Source organism: Miniopterus natalensis, chromosome 12 (assembly GCF_054644295.1).
Source record: "Miniopterus natalensis isolate mMinNat1 chromosome 12, mMinNat1.hap1, whole genome shotgun sequence".
Classification (NCBI taxonomy): Eukaryota; Metazoa; Chordata; class Mammalia; order Chiroptera; family Miniopteridae; genus Miniopterus; species Miniopterus natalensis.
In genome coordinates this window covers 38,102,186-38,128,477 of record NC_142092.1, presented here as the reverse complement: position 1 = coordinate 38,128,477, position 26,292 = coordinate 38,102,186, and the positions used below count along the sequence as shown (strand labels likewise).

The window sequence follows — 26,292 nt, the reverse complement described above, 5'->3', positions numbered from 1 at the left end:
GGCTAAGGAACATTTGCTTTCCTTTCTCCACTTGGCTCCTGTGGACCTCATTCTGTTTTTTTCTGTTTCACTTTTCACTTACTCGCAGTCTTTTTTTCTGGGTCATCTTCTCCTTAACCTTCTAACATTGAAATGCTTTGTTTGGTGATCTCTAGCCCCAGTTTTTTCCCCCTTGATTTTCAGTCCTATAGATCCAACTGCCCTTTCCATTGCCAGTCAGATATGTGATAGATTTCTAAAAATTTAAATGTTCACATTCTTGATCTCCCCTCTTTCCCAACATGTACTTATTTTATTTTTAGTCCTTCCCAAATCTATGAGGAAGACCACGAGTATCTGTCAGAGTTCCATCTTTCCCGTTGTTCAGGCCAAAACCCTTGGATTCATTAATGCCTCTAGTACTTCCAACTTTAAACTGTGAGGAATGCCTGATGACTCTACCTTCAAATAGATCACCAGTCCAGCCCCTCTCACCACCCCACTGTTACCACAGAGCCTCCTAATTTATTTCTCTCCTTCTGTCTTTGGCCCTATATTCTGTTATCAACACAATGACGTCGGATGATGTCACTCCTCTGCTCCACATTCTTCAGTGGCTCTGCATTTTGCTCTGGGCAAAAGCCAAAGTTCCTACGGTGACCTAGAGGGCCCCATGTGATTTGGCTTCCCTTCTACCTCTCAAATCACACGTCGCACTGCTCTTCCCCTGATCCATTTCTCTCCAACCACACTGGCCCCTCAAGCAACACAGGTATGTTTGCATTTGCTCTTCCCGCTGTTTGGAATGCTCTTCCCGGGTATCAGTGTGGTTCATTCCCTCACCCCCTTTTCAAGTCTTTGCTCAAATGTCCCCTTTCTAAATTAAACTAAGAATGATATTTACAAGTGCAGCTCCCTTTCCTTCAGTCATCTCCTTGGCATGCCTGATCCTCCCTACTCTTCTTTTTTTGTACCCACTTATATACACAAATATATTTTATAATTTACATGTTGTGTGTTTCTGTTTATCTGGCTTCCCTACTGGAATATAAGCTCCCCAAGAATAAGTTTTTTTGTTTTTGTTTTTTGTTTGCTCATGAATTTATTCCAAGCACTGAAATGATAAGAAAAGGGAAATCAATGCATAGAATCTAAGTAAAGAAAGTGGAGAAGATAAAGGCTGGAGGAAGGCAGAATAAATGAGAATCCTTAAAAATGACTTGCATGTAATGGGGAGGACATACCGTCTTGCTTTTTACAAGATTATATGATAGCTATTATCACTTTTATCTCCAGCATTTTATAAACTTAAACCTTTATTAGTGTTAAGTTATTATAGCTATTTTTTGATATATGGAGTAATATTAAGAGAAGGGCATGAGATAAATTTTTTTTTTTAATTTATTGATTGATTTTGGAGAGAGAGAAAGAAACATCAATTTGTTGTTTCATTTATTTATGCATTCATTGGTACATGCTCTCACTGAGGATCCAACTCCCAACTTTGGCATGTAGGAACGAGGCTCTAACCAGCTGAGCTGCTCAGACAGGAGGGCAGGAGATTTTTGTTTCTCAAAATATCAGATGTCGCCTGTCCGGCGTGGCTTAGCGGTTAAGCATCGACCTATGATCCAGGAGATCGAGGTTCGATTTCTGGTCAGGACACATGTCCAGGTTGAGGGCTTGATCCCTAGCAGGGGGTGCAAAGGAGGCAGCTGATCAAAGACTCTCTCTCACCATTGATGTTTCTATCTCTCTCCCTCTCCCTCTCTCTGAAATCAATAAAATTATTTAAAAAAACAGGCCAGGTGTTAAGAGAGGGTGAAAAATCCTCACATAGAACAATTTTCTCACTTTAGAGATGACCAAACATGCTGAGAAGGCCAAGATCTAACTACTTATCCAGAGGCCCTTTCCAGATTCTTTATACCTCTAATTACCAAGAACCTGAAATACACAGTGACTGTCTTCACCTGCTGGTGGACAGACTATGGTCACACTCGGAAAGGCAGTGGCATGTAATCTGGTGGTTCTCAGACTTGATCGTGCAGAAGAATCTCCTGGAGGACTTGCTGAGATACAAATTGCTATGATATCCGCCTCTAGATTTCCAATTACATAGCTCAGGAATAAGGCCCATGAATCTGCATTTCTGACAAGTTTCTAGGTGATGCTGCTGTTGCTTCTGGTTCAGTGACTACACTTTGAGAACTGTTAAAACCCAGTCGTCTGTTTCCTTCATTTACTTTATACACTCTGTAAATATGCCCCCTCCTCTTACCCTAAGCTGACTTCCTACTTTTCTTTATTATTATTCAAGTTTAGAGTTGCCTATATTTTTATTTGCTAAATTTGGCTGCCCTACTCAAGTATTTCTCTGCCATCTTTATCTAAAGAGACTTCATTTTATATTAGCCTAAGTGAAATGTGAAGATGGACATACGGCCTCATCATGTAGTTAAGGGTGATATATTGTTTTATAATAACTGAATAACTGTATCACCCACCACAACTTTCATAGAAAGTTTTATAATATCACTATATTTATTGCACTGTCTGTATATTATAATTGATTTAATGAAAGGGAAAATCCAAGGTCGCCTACCAATAAGCAGTTACTTCTATTGTAATGTTCATTGAAATAATATATCTAGTTTCTAAATAGAGGCTGTACTTACTGATTTGCTTTAGGATGAATTGATGCTTTTCCCCTGTCTTTTCTTCTTAATATTGTGTTTTTAGCCGTTTTAACTGGGGTTATTCTAGCCATTCTCACATTTGACATTGGAAGAATCTCTTCATAAGGTTGATGATATAGAGCAGGCGTGGGGAACCTTTTTTTTGCCAAGGGCCATTTGGATATTTATAACATCATTCTCGGGCCATACAAAATTATCAACTGAAAAATTAGCTATGAAAAAGCTCTTAGATTTATTGAATTTCGAGTCCTGCTTGCGGTTGCCTTGGCAGGGCCAGAGCAAATGATATTATTGTGGGCCGTATACAGCCCATAGTCCCGGCGTTCCCCACCCCTGATGTGGAGCAACATTAAAGCTCTTTACCATGAATGATGAATTATGGACTGAAAAGAACTTATGTGAGAAGAGACGGTGAACCAAGAATAGCGTTCAGTTCTAGAGGCAGTTTCTGTTCATTGCATTTAAAATGTTAGCATTTTCTTCTCTTTGATTGTGATTTCTACCTTTTTTTGTTATTCTCACTGGCATGTTTTACTGTAGAAGGTGATTAATGTACTTTGTTTGGTGGAAGAAGAATTATAAATGCAATGGCTATTATTTTTATTGGCTAACTGCTGGTAATGTCAGGTGAATCAATCATAAAAGTTGGAAAATAAAGAAAAATCTGTTCTGTTTCAGGAGTCCATATTAAAACATTGTCTCTCTCTTTCTACAACTTACAGCAACGTTTACGTAGATATGAAATCCATTTCAAATAAACTGTGGAAATACAATCGCTATCGCTACATCATGACCTACCACGAGAAGCCGTGGCTGCCCCCACCTTTCATTCTGCTGAGTCACGTCGGCCTCTTCCTTCGCCGTCTTTGCCACCATCAAGCTCCAAGTGACCAAGAAGAGGGTGATGTTGGATTAAGTAAGTTTTTATTGATGGGGCAGGAGGAAGAGAGTAGAGTGGAGATCCAAGGTGAAGAGACACCAAGACATTGTCAGTTAAATTCAGGGCACAGGATGGAAGGCTCTGGGAATTAACAGGCAATAGAGTGTCAGCTGAGGAGCTGGGTTGAAGGAAATACATTGTCACTGTGCAGTCGTAGTGCCTTTTGCCAAGATGAACTGATACGTACTTTGAAAGAAAAGAATAGGTAGGAACAGAATCTCTGTTTGAATGTGTAAAGGCTTTATGTCTCCTGGAACACCTGTGCTTTCTCGGCTGACCTGGAAGTTCATGGTCTAAGGAAAATAAACAAGGAAGACATTGTGCTTAACTTGTTAACCAGTCATGGTTCTCTCATTCTGTAATCTACTGAGCGTGGAGGTGATTCTGAATCGATGTTCCACATCTTTAAGATCTTCAGCTCAGGATGCAGAAGAATGAACTCTCTCTCTCTCCCTCTTTCTCTCTCTCTGTGTCTCTCTCCTTTGCAAAGCTTAAGTCTACATATTTTGAGATTTTCCTAGTTCATTTTGCTTAGTCATATCTTGACTGCATGATATGACTGTCATACTGATTGTCATAAGAGAACATTCCTTATTGTGATTTAGTTCCTCTCAAGCAACCCCACAATTGATACCAGGCCCATTTCTAGATAATTCTTAGACAGAGGAAAAAGGTGGCATAAATCCACAATTCTTTACCCCAAATTCCAAATCCAAAGTTCCTCTGAAAATGGAAAGTCTTTTTTCTTCGTAAGTTGTGGGAAGACTCATTGTTAAGACTAATGTGAACCCACTTATTCTCTTTACTCCACATAGTGTGAATATTTATTGATTTTGCTGCAAAAATAGTCATGTGTTTGGTTACAGGGACTGCCCTAGCCCTAACTAGGGGTTTTGCTCATTTACAGAATATGCCCTTTTTTACTTTTCTAAAACTAGAAAAAAAAATTTTAAGTTCTAGAACACATCTAGTTCTAGGAGTTTCAGATAAGGGGCTGTGGAGTGTTTATGCATTTCAGTGAGCACTTGGGGAAACAGGTATTACTGCAAGATTGACAGGGTGATATGCTTTTGTTCTTAGTAGCTGGTTGTGTGAAGTATTTTTCTCCTCTTGAGTCATTTAGGAGATTTATTTTTCTTTTCCATTTCTTCCTACACAAGAGATTCGGTCTTTATAAGGAGGAAGCCAGAGCACAAATGAAGTTAAAGGTTTATAATTATACTGAAATTCTTAGGCTTTTAATAGAGCTCCATCCCAGTCACTGGCTGCAGAAACACTGCAACCTAATAGATTGTGAGCCACTTGAGAGATCCTGAAGTTAATTAGGATTTGGCCAGATTTCCCAGCACCATACCAAAGAACCTTTCCTGGGCTCACCTGGGCCCGGGCTTATAAAATGATTCGAGTATGTGTGCGTATGGGGCAGCAGTGCCACCTGGTGGACAGTCCCAAGAATGTTCCACATGCTACAAGGGGCACCTGCCACTGGGATGAATGGCTGTGTGGACTGTTTGCTCCCAGGAATGCACTGGAGGCTCAACTATTGACAGTTGTAAAGGTTCTTGTTCATAGAAGATTCTTTTTTTTTTTTTTTAATATATCTTTATTGATTTCAGAAGAGGAAAGGAGAGGGAGAGAGAAATAGAAACATCAAAGATGAGAGAGTCATTGATCGAGCCCGCAACCCGGGCATGTGTCCTGACTGGGAATCGAACCCCGATCGCCTGGATCCCAGGTTGATGCTCAACCGCTGAGTCATGCCCAGCTGGGCAATAGAAGATTCTTTAATGTAAACAGATGTTGAGTGTTGGGGAGATACTGGATTATTTTTAGTATTTGAGTCTTCCACACCATAAAATCAGAAAACATTGTGCACTTGAATATTGTTTTCTTTTAGCCATGTTTTTCTATTTAAAATGAATATTTTTGTCTCTCATTTTATGGGAAAATAATGGAACACTTTCACTTCTAATAAATTCTGGAGAACCCTAATTGTTCATTCCCCCCTAGTTTAAGTGAAATTATTGAAGGAAGAGAACCTTCCACTTCTGCTCTGAATGATTTAATTTAATATCATCAAAGGTCAAATTGAATCTTAATAATGAAAATAAAGACAGTAATATTTTCCTCAAATAAAACATTTGGAGGAAGAAATATTTCTTTTAAAAAAAGTTTGTTTGGAAAAAAACAGCCTCTTACACAGGTTTTTTATCTATACTTTCACTCTGTCAATTACAATAATATTTTAAAATAGACTGAATACAATATATAATTCAGAATGCCATTGTTCTACCTCAATTTAAAAAACATTAGGTTAAAAAATATTTCATTTCATTCTGGCCACTTTTACTCTTTTTGCAGCACCATTTTTATATTTTCCAAGTATTGGAAACTTGCTCAAAAGATGTATTTTCTGGTTAGGTCAGAGTGAGAGCCAAGTTGGTAGACCTAATGACTGTTGAAGTTTGATGTAGAATTGCATCACCAAATGCTGTGTCTTTTAATGAGTTTAATTATAATTCTGTCCGCAAAGGTGGAGAGCCTCAATTGGCAATTGGTAATATATCTTTTTTCAATAGAATTTAGCATATATGAACTCAGTCTAAAAAGGTAAAGCTTTCTTTCCCTTACCAGATTCATTTCAAAAGATTTTGAGTTCTAGCTTTGGTTTTACTGTCATTTTGATTGATAAAACAGTTGGCAGGGAAGAAAAAGACAATCCATTTTGGGGGAGTCTGAAGTTATACATAGATTTTTGACAGAGGGAGTGAATTTTTGTTGATGTTGTAAAAACATTCTAACCTATTAAAATATTGAAAGGGAAATGTCTGTTCCTCATGAGTCATCTTCAGATCCCCTGTCTGTTAACTGAACAAAAAGGAAAGACCCAGGCTGATGTTTCCAGCTGTTCCTATGTCCTGCTTCCCCATCAATACTAGGAATCCAGTCTGACCAGGCAGCAGAGTTTTATCATATACGCTACGATTTATCAAATTTCAGCACAAGTGGAAGAAGAGCCACTCACACGCTGCCGGTTTTCTATTAAAGGTGAACCATGATTCTTTTTATGTAGCATACTTATTTCCACAGAGCTCTACCTGAGTAAGGAGGATCTGAAAAAACTCCACGATTTTGAAGAGCAGTGTGTGGAAAAATACTTCCATGAGAAGATGGAAGGTCTGAACTGCAGTTGTGAGGAACGAATCCGAGTGACAGCAGAAAGGTAAAAGATGTACATATTTCCATCCCCAGACTACTCCCCAACCCTGATTCTCCTAGAATGTCTACAAAAGGACAAAGATCTTCTTTCCAAACCCAGGGCTTTGGGTTCTCTAAGATGCTCTCTAGTGGCATATAACATTCATGTAATTAACACACGTCTGTTGAACATCTGCTGTGTCCCCGGCAGTCTGCTAGTCACTGTAGGTAAATGGTGACTACGAGACAAGGGCCCCTGCCTCTCGGGACTAACACTCTGGTGTGTGCATGTGAAGGGGGAAGGAAAGACCGTCCACGGGGTGAGTTAGGACTGGACGTGGGGCTGAGGGAGAGGGTGGCGCCCAGCGTGGCTCAGATCTGCAGCAGGGGGAGCAGGCGAGAGGTGGCACCACCAAGGTGAAGACTACAAAAGGCAGGGGGTGGGTGGGCAGCCAGGAGGTTTAGGTTCGTGAGCCTGAGAGTCTTGGGGCACCTTCAGCCACAGGTGTCAGGGAGTCTTTGGATGCACGAATCTGAAGCCCTGGGGCAAAGTTTGAGCTGGACAAGGGGATTTGGGAGGGACGACTTATTGTAAGAAATCTGCTTATTGTAAGAAAATAAAACGACCGAGGAAGTGATCACGCCCAGAAAGCAAGCAGAGTCAGGAACCTCGGTGCGCTGAGGGGGTGACCCTGAGAGGGGCTACCACCTGTATAATGGACCGAGGAAGAGGAGCTCATGGAGGGGACACAAATGAAGTGATCAGAGGGTGTAAGGAAAACTAGAAGGTAGTCGGGTAACTACAGAGAGAATGAGACATTTATTAGCAAGTAAATCAATAATGATAATAATAATAAATTACCTAACACTATTAACCATCAAGTATTATTATATGTCTCTGGATTTTTTTCTTCCTCTTGGGATTGAATTGAGAGGATTAGAAGGTAGATGGATATGCAGCAGCTGAAAAATATCCTAGAAATATTCTGGAAATGAATTATGAAGCTCCGATTTAACTTCACCACATAATCAGTCAATTGTTTCCTCTTGATAGAGCTATTTTACCAGCCCTGCTCTTACATGGCTATTTTTGTTGAGTTTATTTTTGGGGAGCTCACAAAGGAGGTGTGGGAGGGAGGGAAGAACATTTTTCTCAGGTAACTGAACAGTCATTTGAAGAGGGAGGGAAAGGCAATCAGGTTATCTGCATGTTCTCCTACCTCGAGAGCAGAGATCACCAAGTCCTTGTAGAGTTAAGTGAGTTGTGAAAGTGTAAAAAGAGAACATATTAGGTCTGTTTTATGTCTGGCTTTCTTTATTTGGAATGCTGGCTGCTTTTTTTTTTTTTTAATTCTCACCGGAGGATATTTTTTCCATTGCTTTTCAGAGAGAGCGGAAGAGAGAGAGAAACATCGACATGAGAGACACATCGATCCGTTGCCTCCTGCACACGCCCCGACTGGGGCTGGGCCTCGAGCCTGCAACCGGGGTACCTGCGCTTGGCTGGAATCAAACCTGGGACCCTTCAGTCCACAGGCTGATGCTCTAACCACTGAGCCAAACCGGCCAGTGTGCTGGCAGCTTTTTGACCTAGCAGGTGTAAGTCAGCCTTTCCCCCTCTGTGCTGCGGAGTAAGAGGTTTATTAGGCATTTATCCATATTAAGCCTATTTGGGAACATTGTATTTGGGAAATGCTAAATTTTTTAGAAAGTTCAAACACTTCAACATAAAGTGCACTGTGACTCAGTAGAGAGTTATAGTTTGAGCAGGTCTGTCATTATTTGGCTGTGAAACCTTATTGCGGATCATTTGTGACCAAACGCCTCCCAGCCTGGGAAACGGTGCAATTCATTCAGCACTTCACGGGGCGTTAGGACCCCCTTAAAGAACTTGGCCTAGGTCCCGGGTGAGATGCTGAGAGGTGCTGGGGCACAGTGGCTAATACCATTGAATGTGGCGTCGGACTGCCTGGGTCCGAGCCTCGCTCTGTCACCCGTCATGTGACTGGCCATGTGACCTCTCCTCTTTTCATGACAGGGATAAGACCAATGCCTTCCTTATAGGGTTGGCGTGTGGATTACATAAAATAATAATAATATGGAGCCTTTGTAAAATGCCTGGCCACTCATTGAATATTATAATTGTCATGATGATCATAATTATACTTGTTATGGTATCATTTTAAGATTTCTTGTCCGAAGGCCCACAATAAAACAAGACACCGTCCTGGTCTTCCCTCCACCCTCAAACCTTGCACAGAGAAAACAGAAATGGTAAGAATGTGTTTTACGTGTCAGAATGACTGAAAGGATAGATTAAATTAATGTAGTTTGCGGTTGAGGAATATAATTAAAATGTGTTTCACAGGACATAATGCTTTAGAAAATAAGTGCCTATAAAAGCAAGAGGACCCGATTTGAGGGTGACCAGGTTATTTGCCTAACAGGCCTGTATTGTAGCGTGTTACCTGTTGCCATGAATAGTTGCTGGCTTCTATTGTGTCCGTTCGATGTGGCTGCTGCTAATGGAACTTAATGAGTCTCCATTACTGCTGTTCAGACTGTACTGTTTTTGAATTAGATGAAACAGTGCACTGGATGGAAAGGCTCTAATTAAGCACATTTGGAAGGAAATATACATATATTTTGTGCTCTTTCTCTCATCAGCCTTGCCAATTCTAGTTTTGCAGGTTCCAGAAGGTCAGGAAGCATTTATTAAGCCTCTATTGAGTTATAGAAGTTGAATTCTATAGCAGACAAGAAAGAGAAGGTGCCACCCACATCAACTCTAATGAAAATGGAAAGTACCACCCTCTTTATTATTTCATCCCTATGTGCAAAGCTCCCAGAAAGGAGAAATGGATGATTTCTCAACCATGTGGCTTGAGGGGCTCTCAAGAGACGTACTTGATACACCCCTTCATGGCATCACTGCTTCTCTCAGTCCCCAAATAAGACTGGGGACCCTTTTTCATTTCTGCATATGGTCATATCAGCCATGAAAACTTTGGTTGAGGCCCTGGCCAGTATGGCTCAGTGGTTCAAGTATTGGCCTGCGCACTGAAGGGTTGTGGGTTCGATTCCTGGTCAAGGGCACGTGCCTGGGTTGCAGTTTCATCCCCAGACCCAGTCAGGGTGCGAGTGGGAGGCAACCAATCAATGTGTCTTTCTTACATCAATGTTTCTTCGCCTCCCCCTTCCAGTCTCCCTAAAAAATCAATGGAAAAAATATCCTCAGGTGAGGTTTATCAAAAAAAAGAGAAACTCCTGGTTAGATTCCCTCTCTTGCTCTTTTTTTACTTTATTCCTGTTTCTCAAAGATTTTATTATTGAGAAATTGGAAAGTTTACTCCCTTCTCCAAATAAAAGAATAAAATGGGGGTGGGGTGGGGAGAAAGAACAATGTCATAAGTCAGAGTCCACTGTCAAAATTTTGGCCTTTTAGTCCTCTATATATTTTTAGTTAAAACTATACAAATTTGTGTTTTGTCCCCCCTTCCATCTCGTACATCAAAATCACTTCTTCAAATAATTAAACATTTTTTGTAAACATATTTTTAACTTTAATTTTTTTCTCTACTTACAAAGTTTTTTATGCCACATTTAAAAGTATGTAATGCAGCCCGGCTGATGTGGCTCAGTAACTGGTCACTGACCCATGAACCAGGAGGTCGTGGTTTGATTCCCAGTCAGGGCAGATGCCCTGGTTTCTGGCTTGATCCCCAGTAGGGGGCATGCAGGAGGCAGCTTATCAATGATTCTGTCTCATCATTGATGTTTCTATCTCTCTCCCTCTCTTTCTTCCCCTCTCTGAAATCAATAAAAATATGTTTAAAAAATATATATAATGCAGAATATAGCAAACATCTACATTCCCACCCCTACTGTAAGAAATAGCCAAGGAAATTATTATCAACACTATAAGTATGATTTTTAATGGCTTCATAATATTTTATCTCACAATGTAAAGAATATCTGTGTACTTTAGTATAATGAAATTCTTTGTATATGTTGCCTAATTAAATGCCCCAGTTTTGCATCCTTGTCTGCTTACCTAATGCTGTTGAATATTTTACCACGTTTCCTTAACTTTTGTATTTTATCTTTTGTGAATTGTCTGTTCGTGTTCTTTGGAGTCCTTGTAATTTTGTTTTGGGCAACAATTTCTAAGAGCTTTTGACTTATTTAAAGATACAAACACCTTGTCATATTTGTTAGAACAATTTCCAGCTTATTTTTTTGTTTTAAAATTTTGTATTATAGTTTTATGTATACAAGTTTATTTATGTAACCAAATCTGATATATTTTATAATTTATGGTATTCATTGTTAAGCTTAGATGAAGTATTAGTTTCCTAAGGCTGCCATAACAAAGTACCAAAAACTGGGGGTCTTACAAGAAAAGAAATTTATTGCCTCATGGTTCTGGAGGTTAGAAGTCCAAAATCAAGATGTTGACAAGGCCATGCATTTTCTGATAGCTTTAAGGAAGGGTCCTTCCTCACCTCTTCCAGCTTCTGGTGTTTGTTGGGCATCCTTCGTGTCCCTTGGTTTTATAATTGCATCATTCTAGTGGTAGGGCAGCCTTCTACCTCTGTATCCAAGCCCCCCCCCCCTTTAAAAAGAAAATGTTTTTAAAATTTTTATTTATTTATTTGTTTAAAAATATGTCTTTATTGATTTCAGAGACGGGGAGAGGGAAAGAGAGAGATAGAAACATCAATGATGAGGGAGTCATTGATTGGCTGCCTCCTGCGTACCCCCTACTGGAGGTTGAGCCCAAAACCCGAGCACGTGCCCTGACTGGGAATCGAACCTCGATCTCCTGGATCATTGGTCTATGCTCAACCACTGAGCCACACCACCAGGCATTTTCCCTCTTTTTTAAGGGTACTGGTCATATTGACTTAGGGCCCACCCTAATGACCTCATTTTAACTTGATTATCTCTGTAAAGACCCTATTTCCAAATAAGGTCACATTCTGGGAGTACTGGGGGTTAGGACTTCAACATATCTCTTTTGAGGGACACAGAACAAAACCCATCCCCTTACAGAGATATATACAGATAAATATTAACCAATGTTTTCTTTCTTTCTTTCTCTCTAAATGAAGGCAGTTGGTACATTTAATTGGACTCTACTTGCAACTTACTTTTGTACTTGCTAGTTGAAGATGTCTTGTCTTGCTTTGACAGGAATCAGTGGCTGGACATCATAATGTTGGGTTAAAGTATTCAAAATAATTTTTAAGTATTCAAAATAATTTTTAAGTATTCAAAATAATTTTAAAAATTTGCTTCAGGCTTTCTCTGATGTAGGCCTCTTAAAGTAGTCTTTGTTTGAAACTTGGGAAACCTATTTGAAATGTAGACTTGGAATTTTTTTTTAAGATATATAAAATATTTTTTTCTAGTTGCATATTTGATTATTGACGCTGTTCCTATCATTCTGGCTTCTTCCTCAGGATCTCCTTTCCTTACCAAAATAACATAGTGCTTGCCAGTAGGAGGTATCCAAATGTTTGTCATATAAATGAATGAATATATAAATGAATACAAGTGGAATGATTGGTGAGATGATTGAAAGGATAACTAGCAGGAAGCTGGAAATGTGGCTCTGAAATATTAGAACTAACAGCTAATGTAGATTTGTGGTTTTTCTGCATTGGGGTGATAGTGGGAATGACAGGGGTGGGTGAGATCACCTGGAATCAGAGACAGAAGATGGCAGAAGACACACCTAACTTTGGGAACAGCTTAGGCTGAGGGGCCACCTAAGGATGGAAGAAGGACAGGGAGAGAATAAGGCAGATTCCCGTTGGCTTAACGTGTTTGTTGGTTTTCTTCCTCTCCTTATCGTTAGGGTCACGGAGATGTTCTTCCAACTGAAAGAAATGAATGAAAAGGTATCTTTTATAAAGGACTCCTTACTGTCTTTGGACAGCCAGGTGGGACACCTGCAGGACCTCTCTGCCCTGACAGTGGACACCCTAAATGTCCTTTCTGCTGTTGACACCTTACAAGAGGATGAGGCGCTCCTGGCCAACAGAAAGCTTCCGACTTGCAGAAAACCCCCCCACAGCTGGAGCAATGTCATCTGTGCAGAGGTTCTAAGCAGCATGGAGATGGCTGGGGAGAAGAAATACCAGTATTATAGCATGCCTCCTTCTTTGCTGCGGAGCCTGGCCGGAGGCCGGAATCCCCTAAGAGTGCAGAGGGGACCCCTTGTTGAGATTTCAGACAGTCAGAGAGAGACTTCAAATGTGAGAAATGACCAGGAAGAGCAAGAAACAGAAAATAGTATAGCTGCTTCTTGCCTTGACAAGCAGGCACACCCAAAGTATGGCCAATTTCTTCTGGTCCCTTCTTATCTAAAGCAAGTTCCTTTTTCTGCAGAAACTGACTTGCCTCTGTCCAGACCATCTGCGGAAGTGGCCGCAGGTGTGCTGGCACCTGAACAGGTCACCCAGAATGAAGTCCCTGTGCATCTGACGTGGCAGACCCCAGTTGTCTCAGCGCAGGCCTCAGTGGCTGAACACAAGGAGCAATATGAGCCAATCGCTCAGATACCAGCCAGACAAGATAGGGGAGAGCAAGTTCTAACCACTTTGATTTGCACACCTACATCCATGAAAGTGACCTCCCCCCCTTCCCAAGCCGAGAGCATGCACACTGGGGGTGGATATGTGAACTGGGCATTTTCAGAAGGTGATGAAACTGGTGTGTTTAGCATCGGGAAAAAATGGCAAACCTGCTTGGCCTCCACTAGTAATCATAACTCCAGCGAGAGTGGACAATGCCAGAGGCAGATCTGGGGCAGATCCCTCTCTGATAACTCAACAGGACTGGCCTGGAATAGTGATTGCTCAGAGGAGGGACCAAGACTTCAGCCCTACACATCCTTTTGGATCAGTCCTCTCCGCAGAGACAGGCCCCGCTTTCGGAGTCAGAGTTTGAGATTCCACAAGGAGAAGATGAAGACCTGTAAGATTAAAAGTAAGAAGTAAACCCTTTGAAAAAATTCTTTGCATTCCTGCTATTTTTAAAGTCTATGACTTTGAAAAAAAAATCTTTATTGATTTCAGAGAGAGAGAGAGAGAGAGAGATAGAAACATTAGAAATATTAATGATATGATGAGAGTCATTGATCGGCTGCCTCCTGCACACCCCCCACTGGGGATTGAGCCCGCAACCCGGGCATGCGCCCTGACCGGTAATCGAACCTCAGTGTCCTGGATCCTAGGTCGATGCTGGGCCATGCCGGTCGGGCAAAAGTCTATGACTTTTGCCTGGATTCTCATTCTCCCCATTCTCTCATCCTTTCAGTAAAACAAAATAGTTCCCCATACCATCGTAAACTTTCTCATGTAACCCATTTCTTACAGATCGCTCAAAGTCTTCAGAGATGGGGCAGTTGGCGTGGATCAAAGCAAAAGCGCTAACCAAGGACAGGAGATCGTCGAAGAAAAAGAAGGAAACACAGGGACTCCAGGTGCCAGTAAGTCTCATTTATGTTTTTGGCAATTGAGGTAGTGGCCACTCGTAGCTTGTTAGCTCTTTATCCTAAAGTGTCTTATACACAAATTTACCTTGTGGAGATATAAATTTTACAAATTTAAGAGTCACTAGACTAGATGTGCCACACTTCAGGTATCAGCTCACAAGTTGAAGGACATTTGTCTCATTTTCAGTTTTTGGCTGTTCCAAACAAAGCTGTTGTGAACATTTGTGCACAAATCTTTGTGGGGATATGAGTTTTAATTTCTTTCTGGTAAGTTATACATATATATACATATATATATCAGTAAGTTATATATATATATATACAGATATATACATATATGTATTTTTAATCCTCACCTGAGGATATTTTTCCATTGCTTTTCAGAGTGAGTGGAATGGGGGAGAGAGAAAGAGAGAGAGAGAAAAACATTGACGTGAGAGAGAGACATTGATTTGGTGCCTCCCATACGTGCCCCGACTGGGGCTGGGGATCGAGCCTGCAACTGAGGTGCGTGCCCTTGGCCAGAATCAACCCAGGACCCTTCAGTCCGAGGGCCGACGCTCTAACCACTGAGCAAACTGGCCAGGGCTCTGGTAATACTTAGGAGTAGAACGTCCGAGTCATATGGTAAACAGTTGTTTAATTTCAGAAGAAGCTTCCAAACTGCTTTCTAGAGTGATTGCATCCTTTTACACTCCTGCCAGCTTGGGTGAGAGTTTCCGAGCGTTGCAGCAGCCCACATCCTCACCAGTCCTTCGCGCTCAGCCCTTTCCGTTTTAGCTCCAGCGGGAAGCACAGCCCTCAGCCTTCGGTGAAGTGAGAAAGTGCACCCTGCGAGCCAGAGGGGTGCTGGCTTTTTTTGTCTCGTGATCAGTTCGGTTACAGTTTATCTGTTTTATTGATCTTTTCAAAGAGCCAACTCTTAGTTTCATTGACTTTTCTCTGGGTTCTATTGCATTGATTTCTGCTCTTTATTACTTTCTCTGTTCTGTTTATTTTGGGTTTAATTTTCTCTTTTTTTGTAGTTTGTTAAGGGAGAAACTTTGGTTATTGATTTGAGACTTTCTACTTTTTCAAACACAGGCATTTAGTGCTATAAAATTCCTTATATTTCTTATAATCATTGTTTTGGCTATACCCTACAAATTCTGATGTAGCATGTTTTTATTTTCATTTAGTGAATCTTTTTATTTATTATCAGGAAGCCTTAGATCTGAATTAGCTGTTCTGCAGGACTTCACCTTTCATGGTTTTAATGCCCTGCTTCACTTTTCTATTCTACATATATATATTTCTCATATAATAATCCCAGTGCATTTTTTAGCATTATTTATAACTTTAATTGTTTTAAGTTGTATTTTTCCATTACAGTTTAAATTTCGTATTAGTTTCAGGTGCACAGCACAATGGTTAGACAATCATACTTTACAAAGTGCTCCCCCGATATTTCCAGTACAACCTGGCACCCCACAAAGTTATTACAATATTATTGACTATATTTCCTACGTGTAGCTTTACATCCCTGTGATCTCAATGCATTTTTAAAAGCACTTCAGCTCTTTTTTAGAATGAGAAGCAGAAGCAAAGAGATAAATATTGAGAAAATGATGTGAAATCACCTTTTGGGAGAGAGATGCGGCTTGATAAAGAAGAGCCAGGGAAAATGACACGAGTTACTGAAATCCCATGAAATAATGAATTAAAGTAGATTTATTTTTTGAAATAGTTAAAAGTAGCCAGATTTCAGCTAAGAATTGCAACTGAGTTCAAGTACTAATAACTTGCATTTGTTTATTGCTTTGTAGCTTATCAGTTCATCCGTTTTCTTCTCTGCCTTTGGGAAGTACACAGGGCACCATTATTATTGGCTATCTATTATTTTAATGAAAAAGGCAATGGGGCCCAAGTTCATGTAGCTTCTAAGTGACAGAGCTAGAATTTCAACACAAGTTCTTTTGGATCCAAGCTTTGTTTTGTTTTTCTTTATACCAGTGGTTCTTAAGTTGTGGTCTCCTATCAGCATGGAAACTTAATAGAGATTCCCATTTTCCCTCCCCCCGGACCTATTGAGTCACAGATCCTAGGGGTGGGACCCAGTGATCTGTGGCTTAACACAGTCCTGGGTGGTTCTGATGCACACTTAAGTTTGAGAAGCCCGGCTGCCCACCCTGGTTCTCAATCATGACTGCAATTAGCAGAGTCGCGGCTCCTTGTGAACTGTCAGCGTGGGTGATGGGAGTCCAGAGCTTCCCAGTTATTCTAATGTGCAGCCTATGTTAACAACCAGTGCCCTTCACCAGGGTCCCCCTATCAGCGTAACTCAGTGTTTTCAGGTTAATCTCACTGTGTGCCAACGAGTGTCTTTCTTCCCAGGTCATTACAGTCAATGCCTGCTTTCACGGTGACCAATCGAATTCCGAGCCAGGAGAAAATAACATCCCAGGAGAAGATGAGTGCAGCAAGAACTGGCTGACAGTGTCCCAATTTCGTCAGTTAAGTATGTAACAGTGTGCACTGTTGGACCCCAAAACCTCTGGTAGAGTCTCCTCAAGCCATGGTCTTTAGACCACGAGCGGTCCCTGATGTTCTTTCAAGTGGAGATGAGGGAATGAGAGGGCGGCAACACCCTTTTAGGAAAATACCTCTTTTCTGTTTTTAATTTTTATGAAAGGGACACGATTTCCATGGGTTTAATGACATAGGTGTCAGAATCTAGAAAAGAAAAATTAAGATTTAGATAGTTGTTCTATTCAGAGTTGTTGAGCCTGACTCAGTGTTCGTTTAGTCTGATTTATGGTGTGTGTGTGTGTCTAATTTTATAGTCTTAAGGTTCATGTGACATTGATATGGACAGTTGCACAGTGCTCAGTGGATTGAGTTGTAGTTGTTTTTTTACTACTGTCCACAAATAATGCTTATTCTGTGGGCAAGTATCTTAAGCTTAATAATCATGGTGTGTGTGGAGGATAGAAGACGAGTCAACCAGCTAGGAATGAAGACTATGATCTAGGCATAGAATGTGAAATAAGCCTGGGTAGGTAAGATGAGGGCAGACTATGAACAGAATTAAGAGCAATGATCAGAACTTTGAACTTCTTGCATTAGGTAACAAGAGAATTTACTAATTCTTAAATTGAAGGGACTGTGTGATTAAAAACTCATGAAGATTTAAAATTATTTGAGATACCAAACTTAAGGTACAAATAGACATTGTTTTGAAATCCGTATTATGTATATATGATGTATTTTTGTAAATTATCTGGTATTTATGTTATTATATATTATTCTTACTTAAATTATTTATTTTTTAAATGTTTTTTAAAATTTATTTTATTGTTGCAGTATTATAGATGTCTCCCATTTCCCCCCCCCATTTGCCCTTCTCCACCCATCTCCCACCCCACCCCAGGCCTTCACCTGGCTATCATCTGTGTTGGGTTATGCATATATGCTTATAAATTCTTTTCCACCCTCCTTCCCGACATACCTCTGAGATTAAGTTATTTTTTAATTGAGGTATAGTTGACATGTAAGATTGTATTGGTTTTAGGTGTATAACACAGTGAGCTGAGAATTTTATTTTTCTGAAACCTGTCCAAGTTGAGTTAATTGAAAAAGAATTTAAAAATAAGTAAAAGTTTGAGGGTAGGCAGATGCCCTGTCAGGTAGCTCTCTTTAAATAAGAGTTCTGAGGAAATTAACAATGAAAAGGGAAAGTATATTTTTTAGCTTTTTCTATAGGTATTTTATTTTAATTATAGTAGTCTGCTATCATGGCAGCCATAATTATCATAATTTTATGATATTACAAAAATATAATATATGGAATTTTGTGATTTTCTAATAGGTTTTTTGTACTTCTTGTATACTTTTTTTTTCTAGCACAAAATCATTAGGAAAAAAAGTACAACTTTTATCTTCTATGCTTAGTCAGGGACTCTTAATCAGTATTAGTCTCGGAATTAATCCCACTACTATGTACCTACCCTGTAGGTACCAGGCATAAAAAAAAAAACAATAACAATGGTGATTCTCATCATCCTTTTAAAGAAAGGTCTACAAATTAAACCTCTTTGCTGCCATTCCTTTCTATTTTTCTTTTGTCTTTTTTCTATTTCTTTTTTTTTTTTTTTTTTTTAAGTAGCACACTATGATGCTTGATACAGTTGTTAAGGAAGGATTCCCAACAATTTGGAACTAAAATTTCACTTATTTTAAGTAAAGCCTGGATGGTAGGGTGCAAGGGAAGGTGGGTGTAAAAAAACATAAAGAGGCATTACTTTATAGGACAAGCTAATGTTATAAATGTCAAAGTAACTATTGAAGAATAGAAATAGAGCATATAGCTTTCAATCACTTGAGCAAATTAGGGACAAAAGACCCTTGATAAAACTTACTCAAAAGAGAAAAACCCCAACTATATTCAAATTTAGATGAATACACTTTGTTCAGATCTTTCTATTTGAAAGCAACACATTTTCATGTATTCATGTATCCTCTAATTTTTTTCTTCTTTTTAACAAGATCTAGAACCTAATATACAGCAGAAAAAGAAAACGAAAGAAATCAAAGGACACCCTGTACAAGTCAGTGATTATCTAAAGCAGTCTCAAGAGGTAAAACCTTTCATTTGATACTTTATAAAAAAAAAAAAAATTCATTCATACAACATAATTCCTTGACTGGGTCTGTTTCCTTTTTAAATATTTTTATTGATTTTGAGAGAGTGGAAGGGAGAGAGAGAGAGAGAAACGTAGACAGGAGATGGAAACCTTGACCGGCCGCCTCCTGCATGCGCCCTCCGGGAATGAACCGATCCTTTCCGGTGCACTGGACGCAGCCCAACCAACTGAGCCACGCCAGCCAGGGCTGTTTTAGCTTTATGCCCCTTAATTGGCTTCTATGTATTACATTGAAATCTTTGCTTTGAATAGTTGCTCACCCCCCCCCTCCCCTTTATGCTTCCCTTGCTCTTCTTTAGGCAATTTGTCTATTCACCCAATAATTTATCCTGCTCATTTCTGGCATGAAAGAGAAAGAAATCAAGGATTTTTGAAACTTTTCAAATATAGGAAAGCTGCCATGTGGAACTAAAGTAAGGTGTTTGCAATTCGCTTGAAGAGGTACAGCTAGAATCAACATACAGCAGCTAGTGGGAGACAGATTTCAGCCCAAAGGGAGGAGGAATTTTTAGCAAGTGGAGCTTTCCAAGGACAGAATGGTTTATTTCTGCAAGTGCTAAGTTCCCCACTGAGTGTGGTTAGTCACACAGGCTGACAAACCTCTTTGCAGATGTGTCGGAGGGGAGCTGGGCATTGCAGGGTAAGGACCCTCCATGCTTCTCCAACACTGAGGCTCTCCTAGTTTGCAGTCTGCTTTTCTTGCCGTCTACAGAATGTGCCTGCTTTACTCCCCATGTGGGAAGTGTGATCTAGTTAGATTAACCCAAGAAGTCTAATTTTGGTTTGGTTTAAACATTATCTGTAACACAGGAACTATATACACGTTACCTGTATGAATATATTCTAACAGCCTCAGATATTCTTGTAGGAATGTAACCTGTGGAAGTTTTGATAGTAAAATGCAGCGTTGCTGGAAGGTAACTAACTGGAGGCAGGGACCTGATTGCCCTGTCAGACCCTGGCTCTACCGCTTCCTAGGTTTCAAAGCTGTAGGCATCAATTAACCTCTGAGCTTCAGGAGCTGTATCTCTAAAATGGGGCTAATGCCATTCTTATGAGATTATTGATAGTGGATGACAAAAATAACACCAATGAAAATGTCTAGAGTAGTGACTAGAGTGTCCTAAGTTTCAAGAAATAATAGTTGAATCTAAATAGGAACTAGAATGAGAGAATTTCAGGGTAAAGTTATTCTCAATCAAGGGTGGGCAACCTTTTTTCTGTCAAGGGCCATTTGGATATAACATCACTCACTGGCCATACAAAATTATCAGTTTAAAAATTAGCCAGCTATATTTGGTCAAACATTTAATTAACTCACTCCTAATGTGATGGCTGGAACGGCTTCTCTTTGGTGAGGCCTTGGCAGGGCCAGACCAAAGGATTTTGGGGGTCACATGCGACCCACAGGCTGGACATTCCCCACCCCTGTTCTAAATAATCACCTTAAACAATAATCTGTTGACGATAGGACATAACGATGTAATGATTGATGTTTCCTATCAACGTTGACCTTCATTTGTTCTTAATTTTATGTGTTCACTCTCGTTTCTGTAAAAACCTTTATGTATTACACTTTCTCTTTGCTGTCACCATAAAAGTAATTTCATTCTGTTAAAGTCCTTCAACTGATTGAGTTACTCAGATTTTGTGCTAACTTTATGCATCTTTCTAGCCTAGGTTTAGTATGTTAACTAAAAGAGAAATAAGGAGCTACAAGAAGGGGGAGGGGAGGACTATACTTTCCAAGGAGTGTATTTTGCAAACATGTTACTGGAAGCTTCGGTGGGAGAATGTTGGGTAAACATAATGACCTTCTCTTCTGCTCAGGATCTGAGTAAAAGCTCTTTGTGGAATTCCTGGAGCACCAACTTCAGTAGAAACTCCCTGTGAGTATTTCTAAATGCCTTTAGCATCTTTGGCCTCTGTTTCTATTTTTAACCTGATTGGGAACACATGCTTAATTTGGTCAGAAAAGGAGAAAAAATAGTGTTTGTCCAATGACAGTATTTTTCTTTTGTTAGCAAGAAATGAAAATCCTTTATTCTCCCAAGTTTTCTTGTTTCTGGCAACAAGATCTCATCTCAGTACCTTTAAGAATGTAATGTAGCACCTGCTTCTACAGCAAATTAACCATTTGTCTTTTCCATGTCGGGAAAGTGCACATGGAATAATGAATATCGTATCTTTTCTGACAGATAAGATTGTGAAATTTGTACGAAAGAGTAGAAATGAAGCTGTCTTGCCTAAAGAAAAGACTGAGACTAAAGACCTGATTATATATTTTTTTCTTTAGTCTTAAAAATAATTCTTGTTTACAAGTTTTTCTTTTTGTTTATGAGGTTGACCTTTTTTATTTTTGGTTCTCATCAACACCCTAAGTGTTTGACAAGACAATAACTCTTTGAGAAGTATGGAGACAGAGAGAGAGAGAAAGGGAGCGAGACAGACAGCTAGGAGATAGAGATCTCACATGGTTGCAGACCTGAGTATCCTGGAATTTTATTTGTTCAGAGAAATAAAATTTTAAAATCAAACGAGCAAAGATTATTCTATTTTGTTTGTAGTGTTTTCTGGACTTTTCTAGTTATATTATCACACTGACTGTTCATACAGCCATAGAAGCAGACTTCAGTGCCATGTATGCCACAAAGGGCCAGCTGGTACCAAGCAGGTGGAATGTGACTTTCAGTTTGCAGTCAGCTCCATCAGAGGTGACCTTTTTCACTGGAGCTCCCGTCGAGGTCTCTCTGTGCAAGCCGGCCTCTAGACTTAAAGCACATGTGACTTTCTTCTCCCAAAGGTTCAGTAGTTTGTGCTCATGCAGAGTAGTGGGTTATTGCAGCATGAAATTAAACAATAATTGTAATTGTACTTTTTTCCCCCAAGGACCTTAAATACTGGAGATATTCTTTGAATGCATTTACTCAGACTTGCCCATGGCCACTTGTGCACTTGAGCAGGGCAAGTAGCAATTTAAAGAGAACTAATTTCAGCCTGTGAACATTGAGGGGCCGCATGGGCTAATGAAACTGATTTGTAGGCTTGTCTGGAGACATTCACAGACTCATTTGTAGGCATCTGCTTTGCATAGTTCAGGAACCCGTTAGTTCAGTTGATCCAGAACAACACAAACACAGTTAAATCTTATATATGTTGTGTGATTATATAGCTAATTAAAACCCAAAACCAACAACTGCTTTTCAGTTAGCTTGAGTGATACATAGTAGATAAGTTTCATGCATATCTGGTGCTCATTTTTCTATGAAAACAATTGTAAACAATTTCTCTATTGATAAAGATAGGGGTCAAAGGCTAACTGATACTTTTCTTTCAATGAACTATATACACACATACATGCATATATATAGGTATAGACTATTGTTGCTGTTTCACATCTTTTTCCCTTCTTTGTTCACTGAAAAGTGTGAAGCACTATCTCAACAACTTTAATTTTTCAACAGGTTGAGAAGTTCAACTGGAGTCAGCAGTAAGTTTTTATATTTAAACATTTTATTTTTATTTTTTCATCTTAGTAATAATAAGGTTTACTCTTCTGTTGATATTTTCGTAGTTCTTAAAATTCTATCTATGACTTTTATCTACTATGCAAAGTAGAAGGTTCAGCAAAAAAGTGGAAAGTTAATGTCTTTCTCCAGATAAATCAGGAGTGATGTCTGGTTTAAAATCTTTTGAGCTGCCTGTTTTTCACTGTGATTTTCCAGTTTTCTCTGTGAGTGAGGCTGTAACCACTGAGCTCATGTAGGCTGTTGAACCACTCTTACTGTCGCTTTTTCACATATTGCTCATTGAGAGCCATTCAGAAGATTATATGTGGATACCGTTTCCTGTATGTTTTCAGTAGGACGCTGACCCAATGGCTACATCAGGCTAAGTCATGTGAGACAAGTCCCTGGTGAAGCCACTCTCAGCAGCAAATCTTAAACTTTACCACACTGCGACCTCTTTTCCATATTCTTGACCCCTTGATGCAGATTGGGTACCTTTCTCTTCTACGTTCTTGTTTCACTCTAATTATTGGGGCTCACTACCCCCTTTGCAGTCCATTCCTTCTCTTCCACCTACAAACAAATTTAAGTCATTTTCTATACAAAATAAAAAAAAAATAATCTTTTTCTTGATTTTACCTAGCTTTCAAACTGCCACGTCTTTCCCTCACCTCCAGATTGACTGAGACAGTATTAAGATCTGCTCGTCAGCTCAGGGCGTCTGTCCCCACTACTCTGCTGGAACTCCAGCTCTAACCGCTAGGTCACACGACCTCTTCTTAGTACTCATCAAACTTGTGGCATTTGACATTGGCCATTCTATCCGTTTTCTAAGTTTCCGCGAGGCTGTTCTTCCTGGCTGTTCTTCTCTTTCTTTGTTGACTGACCCTTGGTCTCTCTGACAGCCTCCCCTTCCTTCACCCAAGCTGGAAGTTTTAGGCGTGGACAGTGCCCTTCCCACACCACTGCTCTTAGCTGTCAGCTTCGCCTTCTGACCGTTACCTCCACCAGGTCTTTAGAAGCTGTCTGTTTTTGCTCTGCCCCACCACTCCTGCCTTCAAGCCTCCAACATTTTTTTTTCCAAAATAAAAAGTGTGTACTTTCTTTTGCCCTTGATATTGTGTTAGCATTGTGGTTGTTTTCTCTCCCTTTCAACTTGCCCACGTTCCTGTCTTTCTGAGCGATAAGTCATCACTTATGTGGAAACCTTCACTGTCTTTCCCTTACCTACAGGGTAGGCTGCAGATTACTTAGTCTTTCTCGTGATCCTGACAGCCAGCCCCAGACCAAATTTCCAGGCTCATGCTCATGAGCCCTTTCCTTCAATAATTCTGCCATGCATAGTATGAGCACACACACCTATGAACACCTCCATGTGGTGTCCCGAAGGCACCTCACAAAATGTTCCCCCTTTTTCCTCCAGCTGAGGAAATGGCAATTCCATCCATCTAATTGCTGAGGCCAAAGTCTTGTAATCATACTTATCTCCCATTTTCTCACATCTCCAGGTCTAACCCATTGTAAGTCCTTCAAAATATATCAAGAATCCGATCACATTGCTACCTCTACATACCACTCTTCATCTCTTCCCTGGATTACAGGATGGCCCCCGAACCAATGCTCTCTGTCTGTTTCCAGAGAGCAGCCAGAATAACCCTTCTAAACTGCAAGTCAAATCGAGTCCCTCTTTTTTTCACATGGTGTTTCATCTCACCCTGTAAAAGCAAAATCCAAACAGTCTACAAGGGCCTATTGATCTGTTCCCCCTCCTCCAACTCTCCAACCTCATTTCTTCTCAGCACAGTCCACTGTGGCTAACCCTCCTCCTTAACACAGAAGCATGGGCCTGCCTCAGGGCATTTGCACTTGCTGTGACCTCTGCCTGGAATGCTTTTCATTTATCCATATAATTCTCCTCCTCTCTTTCCTTTAGGTCTATGCTCAAATTTCACCTTATCAAAGAGGCCTACGTAAAATAGTAAAATCCCTATCACCCACACTTCCTAACCCTTTTAACTTGATATATATGTAATACACTATATACATTATATGTTTACTTATTTGTTTATTTTCTATTTCCCTTTACTAGGATGTAGCTAGAGACTTTATCTGTGTTCATTAATACTATTTCTCTTGAGCATAGACCAGTGTCTGGTCATAGGAAGTGTCCAATAAATATGTATTGAATCAATGCAGACGAGCTCTCACAGCTCCTTGAGTGGTAAAGCCAGGATTGAAACTCAGCTTTATCAGACTTAGATACCCGTGCTCCTTAAAGTATTTCACATTTTTTGCCTATGAAAGTTCCATAAGCTGCTGTATACATTTCTATTGTATAACTTAGCAAACTGTATTGTGATTATAGTCACCATGTCTTTCTCTAGGGTGGGAGACACATCTTGTTCACATCCGTCACACCTAGCATGATCTGTAGTGGGAACTGAATATATATTTTTTAAATTATTATTATTAAATGAACTTGGAAAGAAAGTCTGTTCTGCTGATTCTACTTTTTACCAAGCACCCCCAAAGGAGGGGATTTTTGTTCCCTTCCTTACCCAGCAACAAGGAGCCGAGGGATCTATGAAACTGGGCTCATTAGGCTGCTGCTCTTAGGTATACAGCAGTTACCACCATGAGACTGGGGCTCTTCACTTTAATTTTGATTTTATGAAATGGCAAAACTGTTGTAAAGGATTTCTCCGGAGCCTTGTAATTTAGAGCTTGAGCGCGGAATGGAGAACCAGTTAAAGTTGCGGGAGGTCTTCCCAGCACACAGTCCTTCTGTAACCAAACAGATCCCCAGTGTCGTATTCTCCACCCACTCCTTTGTTTCTGGTACATAGCTCTTAATGCATTTTCATCATTTGTTGTCATTTTAGGTCAGTGAAGTAGTCCGCTAATAACTTGATATTAATAATGTCTTTATATGGGTACTGCATCTTGGTGGGGAGCTCAGAGAATTGTGCTTCTGGGATGTCGTGAAGTGTGATGGGCAGCTGAGTGCCTTCTGCGACCCAGAGGTGTAATTGGTTCAGAGGAAATAGATCTTTGAGGCTAATATTACCTGTCTTTCTTCAATTCCCTATATAAATATGTTTGGAGATATTGCATTGATGATTGGAAGCTGTCAGGATACCATGCACAATAATGCTGTTAAAGGATATTAGGCAATCTTTTCCGAATACTGAGAAGCCATTCTGATTAACCTGCTCAATAATAACTTTGAAGGCAATATATTCAGGAGCATGTATTTATCTCCAGCCAACTAATTAAAATGCCAATCTTCTCTATAATTTCAGAAATCTCAGCCTCCTTAAAAAGCCCTCAAGAGCCTCACCATCATTATTCAGGTAAGATGCATGTGCACATAGACATGTCAACTGAGCTAAACACCTGTGATTCTGCATTTGTAAACAGAAACGTTGATGAATTCCTAGCATCGGTATGGCTCTCAACTTGAAAAGTTGTTGTTTGCTCTGATGAGAAGAACATTTATATTTTTACCTTGCCATTGACTTGGGAAGACAAGATGTAAGAGAATTTGTATTTTAAAAAAAGTTTGTATTGGCAGGCTCATATTGTGAAGGGGAAAGATGACCTTGAGATTGAAAAGCCAGCCTAAAGGCAGAGATCTCTAAATTTTGGATTAGGGAAGAGATAGGCCTGAGACTAGTTCTTTGAGGGGGGTTTTGTACCCTCACCAGGCCCTCAGTGAATGTGACCACTGAATGAATGCCAACCCCACAGAGTAAGTTTAACAAACACACTTTATAAGGAT

General features: G+C 40.0%; 1 protein-coding gene across 1 annotated transcript in view; it reads left to right on the top strand.

The window, feature by feature from the left end:
* The window catches only part of TRPM6 (transient receptor potential cation channel subfamily M member 6), a gene marked incomplete at its 5' end in the record, with an annotated part of 95,677 nt that overhangs the window by 50,768 nt on the left and 18,617 nt on the right, over nucleotides 1-26,292 (top strand). Inside the window, 9 exons of the mRNA XM_016222979.2 lie at nucleotides 3,401-3,594; nucleotides 6,709-6,841; nucleotides 12,680-13,812; nucleotides 14,202-14,314; nucleotides 16,694-16,817; nucleotides 18,845-18,936; nucleotides 20,833-20,891; nucleotides 22,467-22,492; nucleotides 25,814-25,864. Coding sequence (XP_016078465.2) covers nucleotides 3,401-3,594; nucleotides 6,709-6,841; nucleotides 12,680-13,812; nucleotides 14,202-14,314; nucleotides 16,694-16,817; nucleotides 18,845-18,936; nucleotides 20,833-20,891; nucleotides 22,467-22,492; nucleotides 25,814-25,864 — 1,925 coding nt within the window. The remainder of the gene's footprint in view (nucleotides 1-3,400; nucleotides 3,595-6,708; nucleotides 6,842-12,679; nucleotides 13,813-14,201; nucleotides 14,315-16,693; nucleotides 16,818-18,844; nucleotides 18,937-20,832; nucleotides 20,892-22,466; nucleotides 22,493-25,813; nucleotides 25,865-26,292) is intronic.